The sequence below is a fragment of the Cydia strobilella genome, chromosome Z, assembly GCF_947568885.1.
Source record: "Cydia strobilella chromosome Z, ilCydStro3.1, whole genome shotgun sequence".
Taxonomy (NCBI): Eukaryota; Metazoa; Arthropoda; class Insecta; order Lepidoptera; family Tortricidae; genus Cydia; species Cydia strobilella.
The window spans coordinates 35,159,600-35,186,142 of NC_086068.1; the positions used below are offsets into that span (position 1 = coordinate 35,159,600).

General features: G+C 35.3%; 1 protein-coding gene across 1 annotated transcript; it reads left to right on the plus strand.

The window, feature by feature from the left end:
* The first annotated feature begins 1,386 nt into the window (after positions 1–1,386).
* LOC134754409 (circadian clock-controlled protein daywake-like) lies at positions 1,387–26,543 on the plus strand. Its single transcript, XM_063690725.1, has 6 exons — positions 1,387–1,706; positions 1,946–2,041; positions 2,437–2,584; positions 4,264–4,397; positions 25,499–25,633; positions 26,350–26,543. The coding sequence occupies exons 1-6, from the start codon at positions 1,598–1,600 to the stop codon at positions 26,505–26,507; spliced, it is 780 nt and encodes a 259-aa protein (XP_063546795.1). The 5' UTR covers positions 1,387–1,597; the 3' UTR covers positions 26,508–26,543.

Here is a 26,543-nt window from a genome sequence, read left to right on the forward strand (position 1 = left end):
CGTTTGGCGATTTGTTTTCTTCCTTATTGACCCAGACCTAAACTTGGACCCGGACTCGGACCTGGACCCGGGTCTGAACATGGACCTTAACTCGGACCCGGACCGAACTCTGACCCAAACTTGGACCCGGACAGCCGGACACGGACCCGATCTCGGATCCGGACCCAGACCCGGACCCGGAAATGCTACTAGAAAAGTGGGTTGGTTTTGAACTGCGATTCTCACAGAACAGAACTGCTATCAGAAAAGTAGGTTAGGTTAGAGCTGGGACCCTTACAGAAACGAAATGCTATCAGAAAAGTAGGTTAGGTTAGGTTAGAACTGCGACCCTTACAAAAACGAAATGCTACTAGAAAAGTGGGTCATTTTACCTCCTTTTCTACATAATTAGGCAAAAGATGCTGTCTTTTTCATTTCATTGTCTGGAATCTAAGAGTGCACCATCAACAATAAGTGAACTTTTAGCGGCATCCCCCATTGAAGTCGGTTTTTTTTTCTTAAAAATTATTCAATTGTCCTTACGAGAGAGGGCAAGGCCCAGTTAATATCTCTTGTGCCCAGCAAATGGATAGCCCAAGAAAAAGGAAGAAAAAGGAAAGAGATTCAAACTTTTAACCCCCTTTTAACTCTTTTAGGGGATGAATATTTAAAAACGTTGAAATTACTTTTCTTGTATTCTAATAAGTAATATGCCTTTCTACAAACTTTCATTTCAACCCATTTTTCTCCACCTTGGGGGACGATTTTCAAAACTACTGATATTAGTTTTCTTCTATTTTAATAAAATATCTTTATTCTGTACATTTTTTAATATTCCCACTTTTTTGTAAAATGTCAAGTGTTTATATGGTTATCATTATATATATCATCATTTGGATTGCTCATGATGACTTACTAGCATTACGAGCACACGAGACACTAATGGTACAGTTTGACAAACCTTGGTTTTCAAGAGGTATTTTATATTGTCATTTGCTGTCACAATGTTTAGAAACAGTTCGGTAACCGTTGCGACACATTGTGTACAGATTTGGTCACAAACTGAACGCAAAGTGCACACAATGTTTCGACCATTTGTTAGCGGAAAGCTGTTACCACACTAAGTAACCAAAACTGAACACAGTCGCGAAGTGTAGTAACTGTTACGACACATCTGACATTTAGTTACTACTTTGATGATTCTGCGACCGGAATGGTTATATGGGCCATTCAAAATACTCTTTCAGAATCGGGTTTGCTTTGTAGAACGACCGTGGCAAATCGTTCGACCTGGAAGAAGGAGTATTTTCAAGTACTTAAACGGATTATATATTTATAAATAGTATCTTTTTCAACTGCTCGTGGTAACCATGTTGCTGTATCACAATGGAATGGAAGGGATTCGAGGATCAAGTACCCGCGTGCACCGACACGCGACTATTAAAAAATAATTAATGATCCACTCCACATGAATGCGACCGCAACAGTTTTAAGAGCAGACACATAAACGAGTTTATGCCAAGTTAATCGAATTATAATGACCATGCAGCGCAAACAATAGTGTCAAGTAAAGATACATATAGAGGTGGTCAGTGCTGCTTTCATCATTTTATCCGAGATGTACCTCCGGGTCGGCCTTGTGTTATTATTTGCTGCTTGTTTCGTCTTAGTTTGTTCTGCCGAACCCTTGACGGCAAAACAGGAACAAGAAATAATAAAATATATCGGTGAGTCTGTTTTTAATAGTGGATTTGTTTAGAAGTTGAGATTTTAATGGGCATTAGATATAAAGAGCTATAGTTGGTCAGTTGGTCAAACCAATTTGTCAGTCAGTAACAACCAGGAAAATTATACTCATCCCTTTCTTTTGGGTGCTAGTACTAGTGTAAGACAAAGATAGTATGATTCTCTCTGTCTATGTTTGAAATGAGACAGTCCTTTGACAAACTATATTTAATTTTCCCAGAAAACCAGATAAATCAGTTTGATATCCACGATGAAGATAGCCTCAATAAAGCTCTATACAAGGTATCGGATTTGTTTAAACCTTACATGAAACATGGTGAGTATGTTTGGCTTTTAAATTGTATCTAATATTAAAAAATAATTTGTTTGTACTAAAACGAAATCAAAATATTGAATATTTTTTGTACGAAATACCAATTAAATGACTGGGTTATTTATTTTAATATTGTACAACATATAGTGCTTGATTTAAAACCGCATGCTTACTGCTGTGGAGTTGTTATTCGTTAATTAAAGCCTAAAGAACGCAGTGCAAGAGCATGTAAAATGAGTTATTATTAATGCCCAATAAAATAATGATTACAACCACCTGATTAAACTTACCTACTTGTTTATGCATCGCCTATGTGTGCATATTTTATCGTCAGTCGGTGAGTGTAGTAATTTTTAAATGGATTTATACCTAGTATTTATTGAATCGTTAATTTTCAGGCATAAAATTATGGAATATACCTGTATTAGATCCGTTATTTTTGAAAACAGTAAAGATAACACAAAACAAGGGTGGCAATAATTTCAAAGCGGAATTTAATTCTGTATGGGTGTATGGTTTGTCCGACTATAAGATTGAGTATATTCGGTAAGTTGTGCATTTTTTCAATTCAATCAATATAATCCTGGTAAGCAACGGCTGTATTCGCATTTTTGTGTCTACATTTATAATTGTTACACTCGTAGGGTTGCCTTACCTTAACATTTCTTAGACAACCAGTGAGTGAAAACCAGCGCCAAGATCTGCAATTAAAACCAACTCACGAATCAATAGTTATTTGTTATACAAAGGTGCAAAGTTGTATTTTACCCGCGAGTGTGCAATAGAAACACGAGCAAGCGAAAGCATTCTATAGATGAACCACGAGCGAAGCGAGTGGTTCTAAAATAGAATCCGGAGCGTAGCGAGTGTTTCAACACACGAGAAGTAATAGTTATTTGTTATACAAGGGTGCAAAGTTGTATTTTACCCGCGAGTGTGGAATTGAAACACGAGCAAGCGAAAGGATTCTATAGTTGAACCACGAGCGAAGCGAGTGGTTCTAAAATAGAATCCTGAGCGTAGCAAGTGTTTCAACACACGAGAAGTAAAATACATTTGCACCCGTGTGTAACACAAAACTTTTCACCTCACTATAGCGAGGAAAGTGCAACATCCACAGGCGTTAGATCATCTTCATCACTGAAATCACTCATTTTTTTACGATATTATAACAAAAAACTCTGGAAATTCTGTGTTTTTATGTGAGAAGTTTTTAAGTAAAAATTTTGTTGACAATGTTGACATTTCTGACGTATGAAATATCAATGATGCGTTTTGAAATTGCATCGACTCAACTTGTGCGTTCAGAATTATATTTAACATCATTATTAAAAAACAAACGTTTCTTATGGAACTTTAAGGTTTATGACATAAAATCATTAAATAAAGCTAAATTTGGTATTTTTTATTAGATTCTCAAACCATTTATTTAATGATAATTAATATCAACCGAATCATTATTATGAGCGTTTTACGTTTTGTTATCTGTCAAGTTATTTAAACATACTCCATCAAAGGTCAAATTACTTTCCCCACTAGTGGATATAATGCGTTTTTCCCCGCTTGTTTTAAAGGATAAAAGACAACTTTCCGAGCTAGTGAGGGGAAAAATACATTTGCACCCGTGTGTAACACAAAACTTTTCCCCTCACTATAGCGAGGAAAGTGCAACATTTACAGACGTTAGATCATCTTCATCACTGGAATCACTTATTTATTTACGATATTATAACAGAAAACACTGGAAATTCTGATTTTTACGTGAGTCGGTGAGAAGTGTTTTTAAGTAAAAATTTTGTTGACAATCTTGACATTTCTGTTCTGACGTATGAAGTGTCAAGGATGCGTTTTGAAATTGCATCGACTCAACTTGTGCGTTCAGAATTATATTTAACATCATTATAAAAAATCTAACGTTTCTTATGGAATTTGCAGGTTTATGACTTAAAATTATTAAATAAAGCTGAATTTGCTATTTTTTATTAGATTCTCAAACCATTTATTTAATGATAATTAATATCGAACGAACCATTATTATGAGCGTTTTACGTTTTGTTATCTGTCAAGCTACTTAAACACGCTCCATCCAAGGTCAAATTACTTTCCCCACTAGTGGATAAAATGCGTTTTTCCCCGCTTGTTTTAAAAGATAAAAGACGGCTTTCCGAGCTAGTGAGGGGAAAATAAAATTATATTATTATAATCAATACGTTTTTGTTTTTCAGGACACATCCTGCTAAGTACTCTTTTGAAATGAAGGTGAGATTTCAAGACCTACAAATGCTAGGAAATTACGATATAGATGGTAAATTACTTATCCTAGAATTGAAGGATCATGGTCCGTTCACCGCAAATTTGAGTAAGTGTTATATTTATGTTTTTACGTACCTATGCTTTATACCATAACTATTAAATTTCTTAAACCCACACTCGTACATATTTTAATGCCTTTCATTATGTAGCAGTCACATAAACTACTATTAAAATTATTAAAAACCCCCTACCCTATATGCCAAAAAAATCAATTTTATGCCAAAAATGCCTTACATTGTTTTGGAGAAGTGCTTGCTCTTCAACTTGCTGCTTTTATCAAACATACCTAAGAACCACCGCAAGGAAAATCGCTATTAGGTAAAAAACCGCCACGAAATCTGTCTATCCGTTAGAGAGCTACGATGCCACAGACATAGACACACATTAGCGTCAAACATACAGTATCGGCCAATAATATATTACCTTTGAGTGTTTTTGTATGAGCTTGTATAGAGTAATAGTATTTTTCTCAAAAATGGACGGCAAAGTCGACGTTGCCGGTTAAAAAGTTGGTCGCGAAGTGCGTTGTTTATGGTCAGGCAAAAAATTAAAAAGTTAAAAACATTGCAGTCTCGATTTCGGGACTGCAATGTTGCATACAAATCCCATTATTTGTCGAGTTCCTAACTTTTTAAAAGTTGAAGTGGCCATATCAAATGAAGGCATAGGTCCATTAAACAGCCAAACAGATGATCAGTACTTATTATTATAATGTTGGTACCGCGACTATTTAGGTGTCTCAAATAGGTTGGCATATTTTCAGCAGAAAAATACACTTCTATTTTTAATAAAAAAAAAAAAAAACGGCGGCAAAGCAAATCTTTTACTTTTTTCTGTGAAAATATATACATAAAAACGTTGCTTCTGTAAAATATTTCTATTATACTTGTATTTATTGCGCCATTTTTGAGAAAAGCACTATATATGACTCGGCTGGAAGGCTACTTGCTGGCTTCGGATTCAATTAAACGGACTCCCAAGCTCGTCCGTTTAAAACGAATCCTCAGCCAGCAAGTAGCTACTTCCGAACCTCGACAATAATGTACTATTATACAATCGTGATATAATAGAGAGCTTTTCAGTCGAGTACCGTGTTTAAGCAACGAAGCTTGCTGAGTTGCTTAAGGTAAGGTACGAGATTGAATAGCTTGATTATATTACTATTGTATACAATACTTTTTCTACGAGACAAAAAAATAACACTTTCAACTAGTAGAATCATATAGGTAAACAAACCAAAAGTATACAGGATACGCGAGCTGCCGCAGCCCACGATACCTTCTTACTCGTACGCGCCCCGGCCGCGGCCGCCGCGGGCCCGGCGCCCCCGGCGGTTTGGTCAACGACACCTCGTAACTCATGAGGCCCTGGTACCTGCTCCTTGCTAAATTCCATTTTAAGACAGTTTTTTTCTCGATTTTGGCCACCGTAGCCTATGGAGACTAACAAGCAACGCTAAGAGGTTTTCGTAGGGTATGGATGTTGCTATATGAAGGGTGTCACATGCGCATTTATGTTCATAAAATAAAATGTTTTTGTTGGCCAACCAATCACAAAGCAGATGCGACCCAGCAGCGTGTTTAAGTAGGCTAATTTGCATTGAATCGAGTCTCCTTAAACAAGAAATATTTTATCGAAATGTATGACATTCTATTTTCAATTTTTTTATAATTCAAAATCAAGTTTTCTATGTCGTTGTAGCTTTTAGTTTGTAACCATTTAGTTAACCTACTTTTACACTCGTATGTAGTGCAGGAATAAATGTCAATGTGTTTGTTAATTTGATTATATAGACTGCAAGATTGTGCCTGTTGCTGTCTTCTGGCAAATGCAGTTTTCACTGTATGGGTTTTAATTACATTAGTCTTTTTCCTACGTGTGCATGTATTGTCTTTTTTGTATGTGGTTCGCTTGTGTGTTTTTAGAATAAGATTTAGAATATACAATTTTCTTACAGATAATAGATTGCAGAGTAAATAGAGGTCGTTAGTAGGGAATCTGAATGGCTTTTGGTGCATGACTTTTAGCAATGCTCTTTGAGCTCTCTCAAGCTCAAGAAACTTAGTCTTTGTGGCACCACCCCATACAGAGATACAATATGTGATGACGGATTGAGCCAGCGATACGTAAACTTGATTTAGCACAGTTTTTGTTACTACATGCCTAAGATTTTTGAAAGTCCAGGTCAGTTTGCGGATCCTATTCATTATGTTCTCAGCATGAAGATGCCATGTGAGGCGCTGGTCAATTGTAACTCCAAGGTATTTTGTGTATTCCACTTTGCAAATAGATGGGCAGGAGCAGATGGCCAGTGAGTTGCCGCAATTATGTATCCTAATTGAGAATTCTTTCTCTGGCTGTGAACGGTTACAGTTGGCGAAGCAAATAAAGTTGGTTTTGATGGTGTTAAGGGTGAGCAAGTGTCTCTGCAGCCAGTTAGCGATTTTTGTGAGGCCAAGTTCTGCAGAGAGGCGGACCTCCTCCCACGTGTCTCCTGAGAATACCACAGCTGTGTCATCTGCATAAGTAAATATAGTTCCCGCCTCAATAGACATGTTGCATAGTTCATTTATATAAACTAGGAACAGCGTAGGGCCTAGAACACTACCTTGTGGCACTCCGTAGGATATGGGGCTTTCATCACTGATGCAATCACCAAGTTTGACCTTCTGTGTTCGGTTCTGGAGGTAACTACTAAAGAGAGATAGAGAGGTGCCTCTTATGCCTTTCTTTTCCAAGATGTTAATAAGGATGGGAACCGACACGGTGTCAAACGCCTTTTTCAGGTCTAGAAAAACCGATAAACATTTTTTGTTTTTATCTACGTTATTAATTATAAGCTCAGATAGTGCCGTTACAGCGTCCTCCGTTGAAATACCTTTTCTGAAGCCGTATTGTGCTTTCGATAGGATGTTAATTGACTAAACGGTATCGATAAAATTCTTATGCTTGAGTCGGAAGTGCCATAGACTATCCAACGTTGAAAAGAGTAAGGTTGTAGTGTAGCATATCAAGTTGTAATACACAGATTATACTCGACGAGTAGAAAAACAATATAATAGGTTAGTTTGTAGATTGCATATTATACTAGTCATTTTATACAAATATATGATGAATACTGCAATGAAATACTGTGAATTACAATAGGATACTCAGCATATTACTATTTATTTTATTTTATATATTTATTTAATTAATTACAACAACAATATCTAACTAATTTACAAAGTATCGTTAAACCCGTAGGGTTTGTCTCGATACCGCATTCGGAAACATGACATCTTATACAAAAATATAACAAAGTGTTAAATTGTACATAATAACTATACCTAAACTATTTATCAGCAGTTTATAAATTATAAAAATCGACATAATTACACCGAGCACCGAAACAGCAATTTGTTTTGCTTATCCTATTGTTGTGCCGGCCGTCTTGCTTGGCCGAACCGGTCTATTCGCCCGAGTACAGGATGCTCCAACTATGTATTTACTAGTACAAGAATTAAATTAACTTACTACTTAAGAGGCGATATAACTACCCATTATACCTAACGTTTACCTAGTGCAATGTTTAAAATTATTTAATAATATTATAATGTAGGCATCAATGTTACATTATTATGAGAGTGCTACATGAAAGTACCACTTCTACAAGGACAAAATGATCACTTCACTAATTTTCTTGCAACTGTTTCAGCATATCTCTTTTGAGATACCTTGAGATATTAGAAGAGATATGTGCCTTACATTCAGTTGAGAGTTTATTTATGAGATCTAGTAATATATATTCCGATGTTCTTCACCCATAAAAGTTTTTAAATTGCGGTTTCTTTAGCATGCTTTTTGTAACTTGCCTGGTCGTTTTTGGATGATCAACTAAATGTTGTACCTCGGTCCTAGAAAATTGTTCTTTTAATATTTGATATTCAAATTTCATGTGTATTGGTAAAACTTTACACACACTAAAGAGATCTTTATCAGATTTACGGCTGTTTTTAACATTTGGGGGTACGACAAGCTTAAGTAACCTAATCTGTAAATTATATATTTTGTCAAGATAAGACTTAAATGTGCGACCATAGCTACTTAGATCATATGAAGTAATGCTTTCAACAAGCGCGTTATAAATATCTAACCGAGTTAAACGGGATTCTAATAAATAAATATTATTATAGGACATTCTTACACAGATTGACTAAGTCCCACAGTAAGCTCAAGAAGGCTTGTGTTATGGGTACTCAGAAAACGATATATATAATATACAAATACATAAATACATTGAAAACACCCAAGACTCAGGAACAAATATCTGTGTTCATCACACAAATAAATGCCCTTACTGGGATTCGAACCCAGGACCATCGGCTTCACAGACAGGGTCACTACCCACTAGGCCAGACCGGTCGTCATTACGCCGGCCGGTATTTAGGTTTAAGATTCTTTATTCTCACTAAGAATTTGACAATTCACTTACATGAGAACTTAAAACTACACAAATACATTTATTTTGCATGAAAATAGCGAAAGAACTAATAACATAGAGGGTATTTACTATTTAAACATACAGTAAAATAAAATCGGCCGATACACTTTTAACAAAACAAGGTGATTAGTGGTGCATATGGTTAACATTTCGTCTACTTGAGATGTACACAAAACGTTTTGTAGTTGACAGTAAGCTAAGGCCCAGTTTCTTATTTCCGAGATTCGTAATAACTGTGCGTCAGCGGTGATCATTCCTGTACTGATCAGTATAATGGGTAAGTAGACCGTAGGTGTCGCGAATGTCGGGACTGGTTTTTAGTTGCTATGAGCTTATTAAATATTGAACTATCGATCTTATTACCTAGTTATGTTAGGGTCTTTTTTGTAATGGTCATGTACATATTTTATTTATCGTATAAATGGTACAATGCAGTGCAGCAAGTACGCTAACTTACAGATACTGGAAGTGGCAATGTTTTTATGTTTTATTACAATTATATTATAGTTTTATTACAGTTATTGTTTTTATTTTATTTATTAGGTGTTCAATTTTATAACTCTAAGCGTTCTTGGTAATGTGATATGTAGATTATATACACAATGATATATTATAAAGGTGCTATTTAGGTATATATAGACAAGATTAAATTTTAAATGGTCTATTTTTTTGGTAATGTTATTTTTAATTTATATAAATTATATAGGTATGCGAATTTTTGTTTTGTTTTATACAGCTGCTGTTTATGATTGACATTTACTTTCCGAATATTTAGATTTATTCTATGGCGAATAATTGCTTACGTGTTTTTTTCAATTGTATTTTAAAGCTGTACATAGACTTGATTTCTTTTATATTTTTGGCAGTTTATTATACAGCTGAGCGCCTTCATATAGTATACATTTTTGTCCGAATTTTGTTCTGGTTTGCCGTAGAATTAGGTCATTGGCATTTCCGAATTTAATTTTTTGTCTAGTATTCTTTTTCGAAAAACCTATTTGAGTGTGTATATTTTTATTGATTACTTTTCGTACTAATAAACATGTATTGTATGTATATGTCTGTTTGATATTAAGTATCCGAGTTTCTTTGTATATTTTTGTTGTTGGTGTTAATAGTCATAATGAAATAATGCTTTTATTAATTTGTTTTGGGCTACTTGTAGTAACTGTAGATTCGTTATGGCTGCCGAGCCCCAGACTTCAATCAAATAATCAATATATGGTTTAATGAGGGAGTTGTAAATCATATAACGCGTTATTTTGGGCAGAAAACGTGCAATTCCCCGTGTGGCTGCTGTCAAGGAAAATATTCGGTTTCTTACTTTTTCAATGTGTGGTTTCCAACTTAAGCTTTTGTCTAAAATTAGGCCAAGATATTTCTCTTTGTCTACTTGTTCAATTATTTGGTTATTTATTGTAATCGGATCAAATTCATCAATTTTCTTGTTTTTTGCTAAGAATATAATATAGTTAGTCTTTGTAGTGTTAATGGTAAGTAAATTACTCTGAAACCACGCATTGAGAAGATCCAGGTCACTTTGTGCTTTCGTTATAACATTGTCTATAGTGTCTCCAAAGTAAAATAAGGCTGTATCGTCAGCGTAGAGTGTTATATCTCCCGTCAGACCTATCGCTTTAATACCATTGATATAGACCAGAAACAGAAGAGGCCCTAGAATTGAGCTTTGCGGCACGCCACAATTTATTTGTTTAGGGGTACTTGTGTGATCTTCTATTTTAACAACCTGATAACGATTTGATAGGTATGACTTAATAATATTGTACGCCGGCCTATCAATGGCTATGTTAGTTAGTTTATTTAGAATGATGTCATGACTAATCGTATCAAAGGCTTTTTTCAAATCTATAAACACTCGAGTACTATTTTCCGTTGATCAATATGAACTTTAATATTCGTTATAAGATCTATCGTAGCTGACAACGTATTAGATTGTTTTCTGAAACCATATTGTTTTTCGTATAGAAAGTTTATAGAATTTAAGTAGTTTATTAGGCGATTATAAATTATTTTCTCAAAATTTTTGGAAATAGTTGGTAGTACCGAGATGGGTCTATAGTTGCTTGGATCACTCCTATTTCCTGATTTATATATGGGAGTTACCTTTGCTAATTTAAGACTATCTGGAAACATTCCCGCTTCAAGGCACTGGTTAATACATGACACAATCTCATCAACAATTATATCCCTTACACATAATATACATTTGGTGTTAATGCCATCTAACCCAGAGCTCGTGTTTAATTTTAAGTTATTTATCACATTATTTACTTCATCACTCGTTGTTGGAGTCACCTCAGAAAGGTTGTAGCTTGCTCCCATAGGTTGAGTAGAGTGGTCGGCCTCTCGAACAAAGTCTACATTAGGAATTTCTGCAGCCAGCTTTGATTCAATTGTTGAGAAATAGTCATTGAAGCATTCACATATATCATTTGGGTCTGTAATCATCAGGTTATCATTTATCAATTTAGCGGGTGGAATATCTATCCTCATCGCTAGGCTATTTATAAGAGTCCACATTTTTCCAGAGTTATTTTTACATTCCATGAACTTCTTGTAGTAGTACTCTTTCTTAGTTTGCTGTATTTTTGTTGCTACTTCATTTCTTTTCTTTCTGAATTGCTCTTCCATTTCCTTATTCGTTGGGTTTTGTTTAAGTTTCTTCCATAATTGGTTTCTTGCATTTATTTCTTGAATAATTTCTTTATTTATCCAGTCCTGTTTCGGTAAGTTAAGGGTCTTGACTTTAGTAGTTTTACTTTGCCGGATGCTTGCTAGTAGTTTGTTTTCCAATAGGGTATAATCATGGAGTTAATTTTTGCTTTCAATGTCTGCAACTGTCTTGTATAATATGTTGTAATGTATGGCTTCATATTTAACTTTTTGATGAAGATTAGGTTTATACTTTTTTAACTCAAAATATATTTGCTTATGGTCTGATAAGGCTGAATCAATAATAGCAAAATGAAAATCATTTTCGTTCAGGTTAGTACAGACATGATCCAATATTGTTTTGCATTCGGGTGTTTCTCGTGTACAAAAGGATTTGTCTATTTTGTTTTTAATTTTATACTTGTTCTCTTTTAGCATCATTTTATAATCCATAACTTTCTTTTCTTTGCTGAGTAAGTTTAGATTAAAGGCCCCAAATAGTATTGCCCTTTTACTTCTTTGTAGCTGCAGTGACAAAGTTTCATGGAAGTCATTGATATTTGAGTGATTCGTCCTATAGATAGCGCCAATGTCAACAGAAAATTTATCGATATGTATCCATAGGTAGTGATTTTCATTTAGGGTTTTTTCTTCGATAATGTTATGTTTAAGGTTATTGTGCGCAAAGATGGAAACTCCGCCACCTCGCATGTGAGTCCTAAAGTTATAATAATGGGTGTAGCCAGGTAGTTGATATCTCTTCGCCTCGTCTTCGGACTTAAGCCACGTCTCTGTCAGTATTACGATGTGAATTATATCTTGAAATGTTTGCACAATACATTTAAGTTCGTCGAACTTCCCAGGCGTTACTGTACTTCGCATGTTGCAGTAAAAGAATTTGAGTGCACCTTTGTTGGTTATTATATTTTCATAACAAGTAGCTAGTTGATAAGTTGCGTTGTTAACAGTAATTACTTCGGGGTTGTTACTGTTGGGTTCCACGCATTGGTGTTTTTTGGGGGTATTTGCACAATTTTGGGTACTCCCTTGACGTATTTAATTCTCAAATCTGACTCTCCGCACGCTACTCGCTGATTTAATTCATCTTTTAAGTTCTTAAAAAACGCTTGCTGGGAGGGAGTTTGGTCGGGAAAAATTCTGACTGCCTCACTTTCCAGCTTCTTTTTCTGCTTTAATATAGATATGGCAGTATCCTGAGCTGCAAAACAGACTTTAGTGAGTCTATTTTATTTGGATTGGCTTTTCCAAGGCGATAGACTTTAATGGGTTCTGGACAGATGAAATAGCTTTTATAATTTCTTTGACCGCATTTTCATCTATTTCTACTTTTTCACTTTCCAGCGATGCGACCGTTTCAGGAAGCCCTGTAATGATTATGTTTTTGGCTCTTTGGTTACGATTCTGCATTTCAGCCATTATGTCTTCATAGTCAGCCGTGTTTTGTGTTTTTTGCTGCACGCTTGCTTCCAAGAGATCGATCCTTTTTTCGGTTTCCTTGTTTAATTGAAGACAATTTACCAAATCCAATTTCATTTGATTTTGTTCATCATTTAATCTTTCCACAGTCGACCTAATGTCGCTTACGTCGTTCTTAATCGAGGTAATATCATCACGTAATTTGGTAAGGTTTTCTGTTTGACTCGTAAGTGTTGATTTTATATATGACGCCAGTTCAGACATTTGCTTGCGCATTTCGGATATCTCATTTGTAATTGATTCGTTCTCATCATATAGTTTGCGTTTTTGTCTAATAAATTGTCGTAAGTGAGGAGTCTCCGTAAGAAGATTTATACTAGTTAACTCCGGATTAGATCCACTGCGCAGAGTGCGCTCGCCATCTCGGCCACTTCCAGTCGGTGAGTGAAACATTGATCTGTGGTTACTCACGTGCAGATAAGCCAGAAAGCCGGTAACTCGACGTGTGCAGTAGAACAAGGTCGTAGAAAACACTTCTTCACTAGGCAAAAGCTACTATACTAGCCACCATTTAAAGATGAAAATTGTTTGTCGGCAAATATTTAAATTTTAGATTTATTTAGCGACGCGTCCGCTCTGTACGCTGTCTTCACGCAAATTTTTTATTACGTAATATATACATTTTTGCCATAACTGACTGTTAGACTGGTAGAGAATGCCTCAAGGCGTTAAGTCCGCCATTTGTACTCTTTTTGTGTAAATTTGTGGAATAAAGTTTAAATAAATAAATAAATAACTGCCCTTAACTTACTACATACAAGGTCAACATGAGCATCCCAACCAAAACGGTTGTCAATTAAGAGACCCAGATGTTTTTGCTTCAAGACTTGTTCTAATGGCGGACATTTGCAGTGATTTGTTAAGCGTATTTTTCTGGAGTGCAGACAGTCGTGATCATGTCCTACAATGTGAACTGCGCGCGCCGTTCTCGATTGGCTAGAATGCACATGCAGAAGCTTCGTTAACTAAAAAACCTCTAGTAAAAAATGAAGTTGACAATACATTTAAAAAAAACCTCTATTTTATGAAAAAACCAGTACAGGTTATCGCCCGTACAAAAGAATACTACTAGACTACCTAAAGCAGTGAGGTGGAAGTCACTCACAAATATAAAATAGTTATTAGTGCAAAGTTGTATTTTACCCGCGAGTGTGGAATTGAAACACGAGCAAGCGGAAGGGTTCTAAAATAGAATAAAAGAGAAGTAAAAACATTTGCACACGTGTGTAACACAAAACTTTTCACCTCACTATAGCGAGGAAAGTGCAACATGCAAAAAACAGCTCATAAAAAAATAAGTCTTTATTTGTACACATTATAATCATCATCAATATAGTATAACATTATGTAAAATTTTTGTTGACAATGTTGCCATTTCTGACGATGTGTTTTGAAATTGCATCGACTCAACTTGTACGTTCAGAATTATATTCAACATCATTATAAAAAAACAAATGTTTCTTATGGAATTTTAAGGTTTATGGCTTAAAATCATTAAATAAAGCTAAATTTGGTATTTTTTATTAAATTCTCAAACCATTTATTTTATGATAATTAATATCGAACGAACCATTATTATGAGCGTCTTACACGTTTTGTTTTCTGTCAAAAACTACTGAAACATGCTCCAAGGTCACATTACTTTCCCCACTAGTGGATAAAATGCGTTTTTACCCGCTTGTTTTAAAGGATAAAAGACGGCTTTCCTAGCTAGTGAGGGGAAAAAAGTTATACCGTAAAAACATGGAGTTGATACATTATTGGCCGGTACTGTATAACACCCCTCTTTTTGCGTCACGGGTTAAAAACAACTGAGATAGGTATATACCTAGTGTGTGGCTTGTTATCAAAAACGATAACCAAAATGGTATAAGTAAAAACAATCAGACTATTTGGCACCGTGCGAAGTACATGGTGGGGGCATAGATGTAGGTAAAAAGAGGTAGATATGTGACGTTAATAGTTGACAAAACTAAAATCTGGTCCTCAGAATAATGACTAAAGCATAGAAGTCGGGCAAAAATGCTTCGCAAGTATGTATACCCGTACTTTACTTCCTTACGAATTAGATAATGTGCCGAAAAGAGATGCATATATGCTTGTTATTTCTCATTTACGTACGGTGTCATAAGTTTGATAATTTGCTAGGGATGTAACTGTGTCGACTTTTTATATCGATAAATTATGCATAAGTTTATGTGCCGTGTAAAATAATAATCATGAAATTGGCAAATTGATAATAGTCTGGCTAATGAAAGTTGAACCTGAAAAAACGCGGCAATTTCAAGAAATCTGTAGCAGGCGGCTCGTTGAAATGAAATGCGTGGAATACAAGGATTGCATAACTTTTACACTTTTTATAATTTTCATATTCTAAAAATCATTAAAAAGTATAAAAATTATGCAATCCTTGGAATCAAAGAGCCGCCTGATATGAGGATTAATGCATGTACCTAATATAGCTTTATCTCATTTGCAGTCTACCACTCAGAACCGTCTAACTATACCTCTCGTTTTTTTATCATTAGAAAGAAGGCGAGCGATCTTAACGTGTCGTTTTATCGAAAAACACTTTGAAAATAAGTCACAACAAATATAATATACGATCATTTACATACTTTTGCTTTCATAAGTAAAATATTGTTATATTTATAAAAAAACTTGTCAATAAAAAGACACGTGGAAATGGTTTACCGTTTTTTCTAATGCTAAAAGACTAAGTATAGTTTCTAGTCATGTACAGTCAGCTGCAGAGAAAAGGCACCCCCCTGCATACAAAGTTCTGTAAATTAGTATTGACGTGGGGTACCTTTTCTCTGCAGCTGACTGTACCAAATAGGAAATAATAATAAAAAATGTTCGTGTAATATTTTTTTATTATTTAATAATAGGGAATATTACGCGAAACTCGGCGTAGGTGGCGCCACTATCACAATCTGAGGGTCTATCGCGAAACAAGAAAATCGAACTTTCGTTATCTAACATCTCTGTCACTCTTGCGTATTCGAGCGATAAAGAGGCAGCTAGATAACGAAATTTCGGATTCGAGTTTTCCGGTAGGTCCCCTGAAAACTTGTCAAAAACCTGTTAAAGGTACAGTATGAATAAGTTACTCTACGGTGCACTAAAAAAGCTAGTGCTGCACTCTGGTGGCAGAACATTGCAGTAATATCCCCTATTCATCGTCCTTTGGAAATCTGAAATAAAAAGTTGAGTTTTGTGACCAACAATATTAATAAAAGGAACATTCATCAATGATCATTAATGTCTTTTTTATTAGGGTTCCGTACCCAAAGGGTAAAAACGGGACCCTATTACTAATACTTCGCTGTCCGTCTGTCTGTCACCAGGCTGTATCTCATGAACCGTGATAGCTAGACAGTTGAAATTTTCACAGATGATGTATTTCTGTTGCCGCTATAACAACAAATACTAAAAAGTACGGTCCCCTTGGTGCGCGCGTCCGACCCGCACTTGACCGGTTTTTAGTATTAAACTATAGTCTGGCAAACACAATCTGTCAGTAAGTAGGAACAAAGAAAACTATAGGTACAGTCGAAGGCAAAAATATCGATCCAGACAAATGGCTTAAAAATATGTGAACACGATTTTATTGTCTGAGCGTACACATATTTTTGAGACTTTGGGAATGTATATATATTTAAAATGAGACAGTCCTGGGCCAAACTATAAGAAAGCTGTAAATGTCGATAGGTTATTGATCTGAGGTCGATACATCACTATGCCAAAAATATAACCTTTCATACTTAGCAGAAAAGTTCGAAAATATATGCAAAAATCTATATAGACTTGAATGCAAGTAATAATTACATAAACAACATATCGATTTCTATGTTTAGGGTCAGGTCCTATAAATAAATTTCTTTAAAATTGAACAAAACTCACCAATTAAAGGTTATCGGTTCGTGCGTATTTTCTTTTCTTCCTGTATGCGATTTACAGCCCTCGATCACACAAGACATTATCACAAAGGGAACTTCAAACCATTACAAATAAAAACTCAGCACGTTTTCCAACAATCTTTCAGGAATAGCAAAAATATAATTAAAATAAACCAAGATGACCGCTGAAACATCCCGAAATATTTCAACTAAAATAATACGACTATGTCAAGTTGTTACAGTTGACACCTACCTGTGAAATAACGAACATATATTTTATTTGGCTGGATTATATTATAGAACCACATAGGACCATTTGACATTTCCCTCAGTTTATCTTATGACAATACTGAAAAAAACGAAAGAACTTGCGGATTGTTGTCTCACTCACTCATAGACAAAAAGTAATAACGTGTTGTGAATACGATATCTTTTACCAAGCTTTTATTTTTGCCCGGCTTCTTTGCTTTAGTCATTATTCTGAGATCTGGTCCAGCACCCACACATTTGCAAATACTACACACCGTTATAATGTATATGTGCACAACGAGCAACAGGGATAACCGAATACAGTTAACACAACTGTGCAAGCGAGACCCCTATAATTTACGTATTGCTCGAGGTGCAATAGAGATAAACTTATAACACATACAGATGTGTAGGCGAGACTTACATACTTCTTACATTGTCGTCTTAAGGTGACATTAAGTAATTTCGTTTTTTAAAAAATATCTCGATTTGATATTATCTAATCTTAGTCCGTCTCTCTCACGCAAATATATAAGCGAGCGAGTTGCACTGAGATTAATATCGAATCATTGAGTATATATCATATTTTAACCTTTTGAACGCCAAGCATTGACGTAACTCGACGTGACACCGCAATGAAGCAAAATAAAACCTTAGAGAACAATAGTGATTACAAAACAGGATATCGATATTTTCACTGATTTCGTTTTTGACATACTTAGATTAGAAGAACCACTACACAGGTGTTTTACAATATAATATTAGATAATTCTGGCTTTTAGCTCTACTAAAAACCTTTAAATAACGTATTTAAATATCAAAATGTACTTGTAACTTCCACTCAAATCTCACAATAATGCAACATCACTACTTGGTGGTGACGTCAGGCATCGGACGTGAAGTGCCGTCATGGGCGCACGGAACACTGATAAGCGCGCGTTACTCAGAGATGTGCAAACCCGTTGTCGATTATTATTACCTACTAATTAGCAAACTGCAGTATCGTTACAATAAAATAAATGCATAAGGGGTTACATTATCACAAAAGGTCAGTACCGTCTTTCAAACCAAGTTGTTTAAATTAAGCACGAAAACAAGTACCGTAACAGCACAAATAGCAGTTATTTTAGCAAAAACAACTCCTATTACAAAATGTATGGGATTAAGCCATATCTATTATTGATGGCGCTAGCGTGTTTGTCGGAACTGCGCGAAACGATTTCTATTAGGAGATTGTTACTTTCATATAATAATATTATTCCTCCATGACTCGGTCACATCACTAGGCGACGTCAAGTGCCGTTTTTGGCGTGGCTAGCTATGCTATTTACTGGGTAAGTCGTATTATAACATAATGTTGTTTTTTTTAACCTTCTATTCATAGTTGAATTGTAATAAAGTTATACAATAAAGTAGAAGGGCAAAATAAAATAATGCAAATACAAACAAAGAAATATAGTCATTTATTAAAGAGTCTTTGATAAATTAAGTTTGGACGGCAAATGACGTCGGCGGCGTGAGTGGCACAAAATGTCGACGACGTGATTTACCGTCTTTGGCGGTCAAAAGGTTAAAGCATGAAATTGACCCTCGTTTTATACTTCTGAAACCCTGGTCAAGTATTCGCCATGTTAAACTAACGTATCGCCTCAAAAAAAAACAGTATAAAGATATGATCTCTGGTTACGCATAGGCAGTAGGGATCTCGAGGTTTCACATGAAATGGTTCGACCGAAAAGACACGCTTGGGAAGAGATTATACAATTGCAGCTTATTCCTGAAGCGGGCATGCCTAGTTGACAGTTTTGACACTCGGATAAACGTGTTTCTCACATAGGTAATGCATTATTTAGCTATCTCTCTCACTCAATAACAAAGATAATTTTAAAATTATTTACAAATAATAATGTTTTTAAATGTTATAACAGTACTTACGAATGGATAAAAGACGGCTTTCCGAGCTAGTGAGGGGAAAAAAGTTATACCGTAAAAACATGGAGTTGATACATTATTGGCCGGTACTGTATAACACCCCTCTTTTTGCGTCACGGGTTAAAAACAACTGAGATAGGTATATACCTAGTGTGTGGCTTGTTATCAAAAACGATAACCAAAATGGTATAAGTAAAAACAATCAGACTATTTGGCACCGTGCGAAGTACATGGTGGGGGCATAGATGTAGGTAAAAAGAGGTAGATATGTGACGTTAATAGTTGACAAAACTAAAATCTGGTCCTCAGAATAATGACTAAAGCATAGAAGTCGGGCAAAAATGCTTCGCAAATATGTATACCCGTACTTTACTTCCTTACGAATTAGATAATGTGCCGAAAAGAGATGCATATATGCTTGTTATTTCTCATTTACGTACGGTGTCATAAGTTTGATAATTTGCTAGGGATGTAACTGTGTCGACTTTTTATATCGATAAATTATGCATAAGTTTATGTGCCGTGTAAAATAATAATCACGAAATTGGCAAATTGATAATAGTCTGGCTAATGAAAGTTGAACCTGAAAAAACGCGGCAATTTCAAGAAATCTGTAGCAGGCGGCTCGTTGAAATGAAATGCGTGGAATACAAGGATTGCATAACTTTTACACTTTTTATAATTTTCATATTCTAAAAATCATATAAAAGTATAAAAATTATGCAATCCTTGGAATCAAAGAGCCGCCTGATATGAGGATTAATGCATGTACCTAATATAGCTTTTATCTCATTTGCAGTCTACCACTCAGAACCGTCTAACTATACCTCTCGTTTTTTTATCATTAGAAAGAAGGCGAGCGATCTTAACGTGTCGTTTTATCGAAAAACACTTTGAAAATAAGTCACAACAAATATAATATACGATCATTTACATACTTTTGCTTTCATAAGTAAAATATTGTTATATTTATAAAAAAACTTGTCAATAAAAAGACACGTGGAAATGGTTTACCGTTTTTTCTAATGCTAAAAGACTAAGTATAGTTTCTAGTCATGTACAGTCAGCTGCAGAGAAAAGGCACCCCCCTGCATACAAAGTTCTGTAAATTAGTATTGACGTGGGGTACCTTTTCTCTGCAGCTGACTGTACCAAATAGGAAATAATAATAAAAAATGTTCGTGTAATATTTTTTTATTATTTAATAATAGGGAATATTACGCGAAACTCGGCGTAGGTGGCGCCACTATCACAATCTGAGGGTCTATCGCGAAACAAGAAAATCGAACTTTCGTTATCTAACATCTCTGTCACTCTTGCGTATTCGAGCGATAAAGAGGCAGCTAGATAACGAAATTTCGGATTCGAGTTTTCCGGTAGGTCCCCTGAAAACTTGTCAAAAACCTGTTAAAGGTACAGTATGAATAAGTTACTCTACGGTGCACTAAAAAAGCTAGTGCTGCACTCTGGTGGCAGAACATTGCAGTAATATCCCCTATTCATCGTCCTTTGGAAATCTGAAATAAAAAGTTGAGTTTTGTGACCAACAATATTAATAAAAGGAACATTCATCAATGATCATTAATGTCTTTTTTATTAGGGTTCCGTACCCAAAGGGTAAAAACGGGACCCTATTACTAATACTTCGCTGTCCGTCTGTCTGTCACCAGGCTGTATCTCATGAACCGTGATAGCTAGACAGTTGAAATTTTCACAGATGATGTATTTCTGTTGCCGCTATAACAACAAATACTAAAAAGTACGGTCCCCTTGGTGCGCGCGTCCGACCCGCACTTGACCGGTTTTTAGTATTAAACTATAGTCTGGCAAACACAATCTGTCAGTAAGTAGGAACAAAGAAAACTATAGGTACAGTCGAAGGCAAAAATATCGATCCAGACAAATGGCTTAAAAATATGTGAACACGATTTTATTGTCTGAGCGTACACATATTTTTGAGACTTTGGGAATGTATATATATTTAAAATGAGACAGTCCTGGGCCAAACTATAAGAAAGCTGTAAATGTCGATAGGTTATTGATCTGAGGTCGATACATCACTATGCCAAAAATATAACCTTTCATACTTAGCAGAAAAGTTCGAAAATATATGCAAAAATCTATATAGACTTGAATGCAAGTAATAATTACATAAACAACATATCGATTTCTATGTTTAGGGTCAGGTCCTATAAATAAATTTCTTCAAAATTGAACAAAACTCACCAATTAAAGGTTATCGGTTCGTGCGTATTTTCTTTTCTTCCTGTATGCGATTTACAGCCCTCGATCACACAAGACATTATCACAAAGGGAACTTCAAACCATTACAAATAAAAACTCAGCACGTTTTCCAACAATCTTTCAGGAATAGCAAAAATATAATTAAAATAAACCAAGATGACCGCTGAAACATCCCGAAATATTTCAACTAAAATAATACGACTATGTCAAGTTGTTACAGTTGACACCTACCTGTGAAATAACGAACATATATTTTATTTGGCTGGATTATATTATAGAACCACATAGGACCATTTGACATTTCCCTCAGTTTATCTTATGACAATACTGAAAAAAACGAAAGAACTTGCGGATTGTTGTCTCACTCACTCATAGACAAAAAGTAATAACGTGTTGTGAATACGATATCTTTTACCAAGCTTTTATTTTTGCCCGGCTTCTTTGCTTTAGTCATTATTCTGAGATCTGGTCCAGCACCCACACATTTGCAAATACTACACACCGTTATAATGTATATGTGCACAACGAGCAACAGGGATAACCGAATACAGTTAACACAACTGTGCAAGCGAGACCCCTATAATTTACGTATTGCTCGAGGTGCAATAGAGATAAACTTATAACACATACAGATGTGTAGGCGAGACTTACATACTTCTTACATTGTCGTCTTAAGGTGACATTAAGTAATTTCGATTTTTAAAAAATATCTCGATTTGATATTATCTAATCTTAGTCCGTCTCTCTCACGCAAATATATAAGCGAGCGAGTTGCACTGAGATTAATATCGAATCATTGAGTATATATCATATTTTAACCTTTTGAACGCCAAGCATTGACGTAACTCGACGTGACACCGCAATGAAGCAAAATAAAACCTTAGAGAACAATAGTGATTACAAAACAGGATATCGATATTTTCACTGATTTCGTTTTTGACATACTTAGATTAGAAGAACCACTACACAGGTGTTTTACAATATAATATTAGATAATTCTGGCTTTTAGCTCTACTAAAAACCTTTAAATAACGTATTTAAATATCAAAATGTACTTGTAACTTCCACTCAAATCTCACAATAATGCAACATCACTACTTGGTGGTGACGTCAGGCATCGGACGTGAAGTGCCGTCATGGGCGCACGGAACACTGATAAGCGCGCGTTACTCAGAGATGTGCAAACCCGTTGTCGATTATTATTACCTACTAATTAGCAAACTGCAGTATCGTTACAATAAAATAAATGCATAAGGGGTTACATTATCACAAAAGGTCAGTACCGTCTTTCAAACCAAGTTGTTTAAATTAAGCACGAAAACAAGTACCGTAACAGCACAAATAGCAGTTATTTTAGCAAAAACAACTCCTATTACAAAATGTATGGGATTAAGCCATATCTATTATTGATGGCGCTAGCGTGTTTGTCGGAACTGCGCGAAACGATTTCTATTAGGAGATTGTTACTTTCATATAATAATATTATTCCTCCATGACTCGGTCACATCACTAGGCGACGTCAAGTGCCGTTTTTGGCGTGGCTAGCTATGCTATTTACTGGGTAAGTCGTATTATAACATAATGTTGTTTTTTTTAACCTTCTATTCATAGTTGAATTGTAATAAAGTTATACAATAAAGTAGAAGGGCAAAATAAAATAATGCAAATACAAACAAAGAAATATAGTCATTTATTAAAGAGTCTTTGATAAATTAAGTTTGGACGGCAAATGACGTCGGCGGCGTGAGTGGCACAAAATGTCGACGACGTGATTTACCGTCTTTGGCGGTCAAAAGGTTAAAGCATGAAATTGACCCTCGTTTTATACTTCTGAAACCCTGGTCAAGTATTCGCCATGTTAAACTAACGTATCGCCTCAAAAAAAAACAGTATAAAGATATGATCTCTGGTTACGCATAGGCAGTAGGGATCTCGAGGTTTCACATGAAATGGTTCGACCGAAAAGACACGCTTGGGAAGAGATTATACAATTGCAGCTTATTCCTGAAGCGGGCATGCCTAGTTGACAGTTTTGACACTCGGATAAACGTGTTTCTCACATAGGTAATGCATTATTTAGCTATCTCTCTCACTCAATAACAAAGATAATTTTAAAATTATTTACAAATAATAATGTTTTTAAATGTTATAACAGTACTTACGAATGGAAAGTGATTCCGTGAGATTTGTTTTTATATTTCGAGCTGTTAAAACAGCCGAAAAAGGCGCAACACGGCGTTTTTTCGTATAATTTTCTAGATGGTTGTGACAATGTTGACACATTGGCGTCACCTGTACGACTAACTCAATATAGGTTCCGGAACCTATATTTGATGGCTCACGATCGTGCGCCTGGTACCATATCTACCTCCCTTTACTTACATCCATGGGTGGGGGTAAGTAAAGCGATCGCAGCGCATAAGGTGGTAAAAATTGGCACTAACGGGAATTAGCGTCTTTAACATTTGGAACTTTAATTTACGATTATGAGAGAGATATTCATTTAAATTATATGGTGTAAGGTACCATTGTAACTAATTTGTATGAAATGCTTAATATAACTAAAGTATTTAATTTAATAATTATTAGTACTGTAACCGTGTAAATAGCTTTGCAAATACAACATACTATGAAATATTTTTGTAGAAGACAAAAATGGGTATAGTAAGTTTTCTTTAAAAGATAGACATACACCATCGCGGACTTTTTTGTAGACCAATGAAAGAGAGATATTTCCACCATACATTCTGTTGTTATAGGTATCTTAAACGGATTGGGCAGCGTTTTCGATTAAAGATAGCGTGATTTTTTCTGACTTCATTAGCAAATATCGTCATATTTCAACCAATTTACACAAAACCTTAACAAATTATACGCCTTAACCTTCCGCAAGAATCACTCTATTCATAGGGAAAAGCTGCATAAAAATCCGTTCAGTAGTTTCATTGAAATTATTACGATTTACTTACTTCTCGCTTAATAGTTTCGATAAAATACAAGCCTATAGTTGCAACCGCTGTGTCGCCACACACTGTGTGACGCTGTCGTCGTGCACGGTCCCAATATAGTAAACAAACACCCCTATGATGGGCGAGGCATCGATAATGGGATAGTATAGACAAATCCTGTAAAATAAGTATTTTTCATCAGTTTTTAAACACTGGCAACGTTTCATAGAGCTGCTTATGCTTGATTTTTGTTAGTTTTAAAGTTAAAGGCGCCATATCTACTGCCCATGACTGGAGTAAAAAAAACATAGTTTTAATTAGTTCATAATATTGAAACCAATTGCAGTATTTGCAGTATCTTTCATGAAATACATCGAAAACATAACGGACGAATAGGACATTCAACTTATAACGCATAAGGCGGTACAAATTTTACAGGTGTCGGTGAAATATCAAAAATACTTATTATTTTCTCTTAAATGTTCCATGATTGGTGCCGTTAACAAATACATTTTTTTTTCTTTTTGATTAAAATTTATGCTCTAGCTGGCTACCATTATAAATGCGAGAGCAACTCAGTTTGTCTGTCTGCTGTTCTTGTAAACTGGTGAACCGATTTTGCATGACAGGCATGGATATCGTTTGAGGCCCGAGGAAGGACATAGGCAGAGTTGGGCAAAAATTATCTATTTACGAATAACCGGGAAGATAACTAAAACATCTTTTATTTGAAATAACTAAATAATCCATCATTTGTTATTTTGAATTTATCTAGATCAGTTTCATTTTTATCTAGATAAAGATAAATTAGTTGGGATTTTAAATAAAAGATGAATGTCAGTAGTACAGTGTCAGTGTGACGGTTTGACCCGACGTGACATTCTATAAATTTATTATAATAAGCTTACTTCAATAACAAACGAGGTTAGTTATCTTCATCTAGATAATTTATCTAAATAAAAAAGTTGTCAACGCACTATTTGTGATTTGTGATTGAATTTGTCTTCGAATAAATTTATTTGAAATGATTTTATTTAAAATAATTATCTAGATAAGAAATTATCTTGATAACGCCCATGCAACTCTGGACATAGGGTAGCTTCTATCAGTCATCGTCATCATCATTCCACGCACGCAGACGAAGTCGCGGGCAGAAGCTAGGGACTTCATACTTTTATACTATTTAATGCCTAACATGCCTATTATAAACTATTTCCAGCTGATGTTGACGCCATTGTTGAAAATAAATTTACTATCAAAAACGGCCATCTTCTTCTGTCGGAATCAAAAACAGATTTTGCTGTCGAGAACTTGCAATTTCATTTGGAGAATTTGCTTAAGGGCTCCACTGTCGGTACGTATGAGTATAGATCGAATCATATCAACTAACAATGGCATTGTATTATTACAATACATCTGCTTTTGTTCTCGTAGCCGCCAACTAATTACTTACAAAATAAGTTAGAACTGCATTGCATGTATATTTAATTTTTAACCTTATTCCAGGAGTTGAATGGGGTTAAAATGGTCTAAAAACATGTTGTAATAAATGGTTTTCTACAAAGTGCATTCGTTTTGGGTTTCGACGGTTGTAAAATGCAAATAAAGTTATGTTAGCCATTATTTAGTTAGTGTATTTTGTAGCCTATTGTTAAAAAATAGAGTCGTTAATCTATACTAACATTTCAAGGCGGTAATAATCTGCTTTTACTACGAGGTAGTTATCCTAATTTGTGGTTTACCACTCAATGGCATTGTATTCTTGAGACTTTAAGTAAACAGGTAAGTGCATTAGCTCAATTGATATGATTCCATCTATACCTACCTAACACATTCAGTGCCAGCGCGTGCTACGGACTACGAGCGTAGCCGATATAGGTAACGAAGAAAAAAACATACGTAGCGAAAAGCGCCTACGAACAGAGAACTCGCCTAGCGGGTCGCTGGCAGTGAATGTGTTAAAGTACAATTCTTGGAATGCATGAGTCATTGATTTTTCAACTTAATAAGGCAGAATAAATCGCTAGATGGAAGGACCTAATTCCAAGGGTATTTATCGTTTATTTTCAGGTGAGTCTATTAACGAATCCCTGAACCGGAATGTGAACGATTTGGTCCGCGACCTGAAGCCGGCCTTTGTGCGAGAAATCAACAAGATCATCGTACGCACCTTGAACAGGAGTGTGGAGAATCTTCCTTTAGCTAAGTGGCAAGCGGCTATTAAATGAACTTTCTCCTCTATACATTACATACGCATTATGTAA

What these genes read in the sequence shown, in the direction of transcription:
- LOC134754409 (XM_063690725.1), top strand. Translation starts at nt 1,598, where the DNA reads ATGTACCTCCGGGTCGGCCTTGTGTTATTATTTGCTGCTTGTTTCGTC. An exon ending in AGAAATAATAAAATATATCG is followed by an intron (nt 1,707 to 1,945) that starts GTGAGTCTGTTT and finishes TAATTTTCCCAG; the next exon opens with AAAACCAGATAAATCAGTTT. An exon ending in GCTTAAGGGCTCCACTGTCG is followed by an intron (nt 25,634 to 26,349) that starts GTACGTATGAGT and finishes GTTTATTTTCAG; the next exon opens with GTGAGTCTATTAACGAATCC.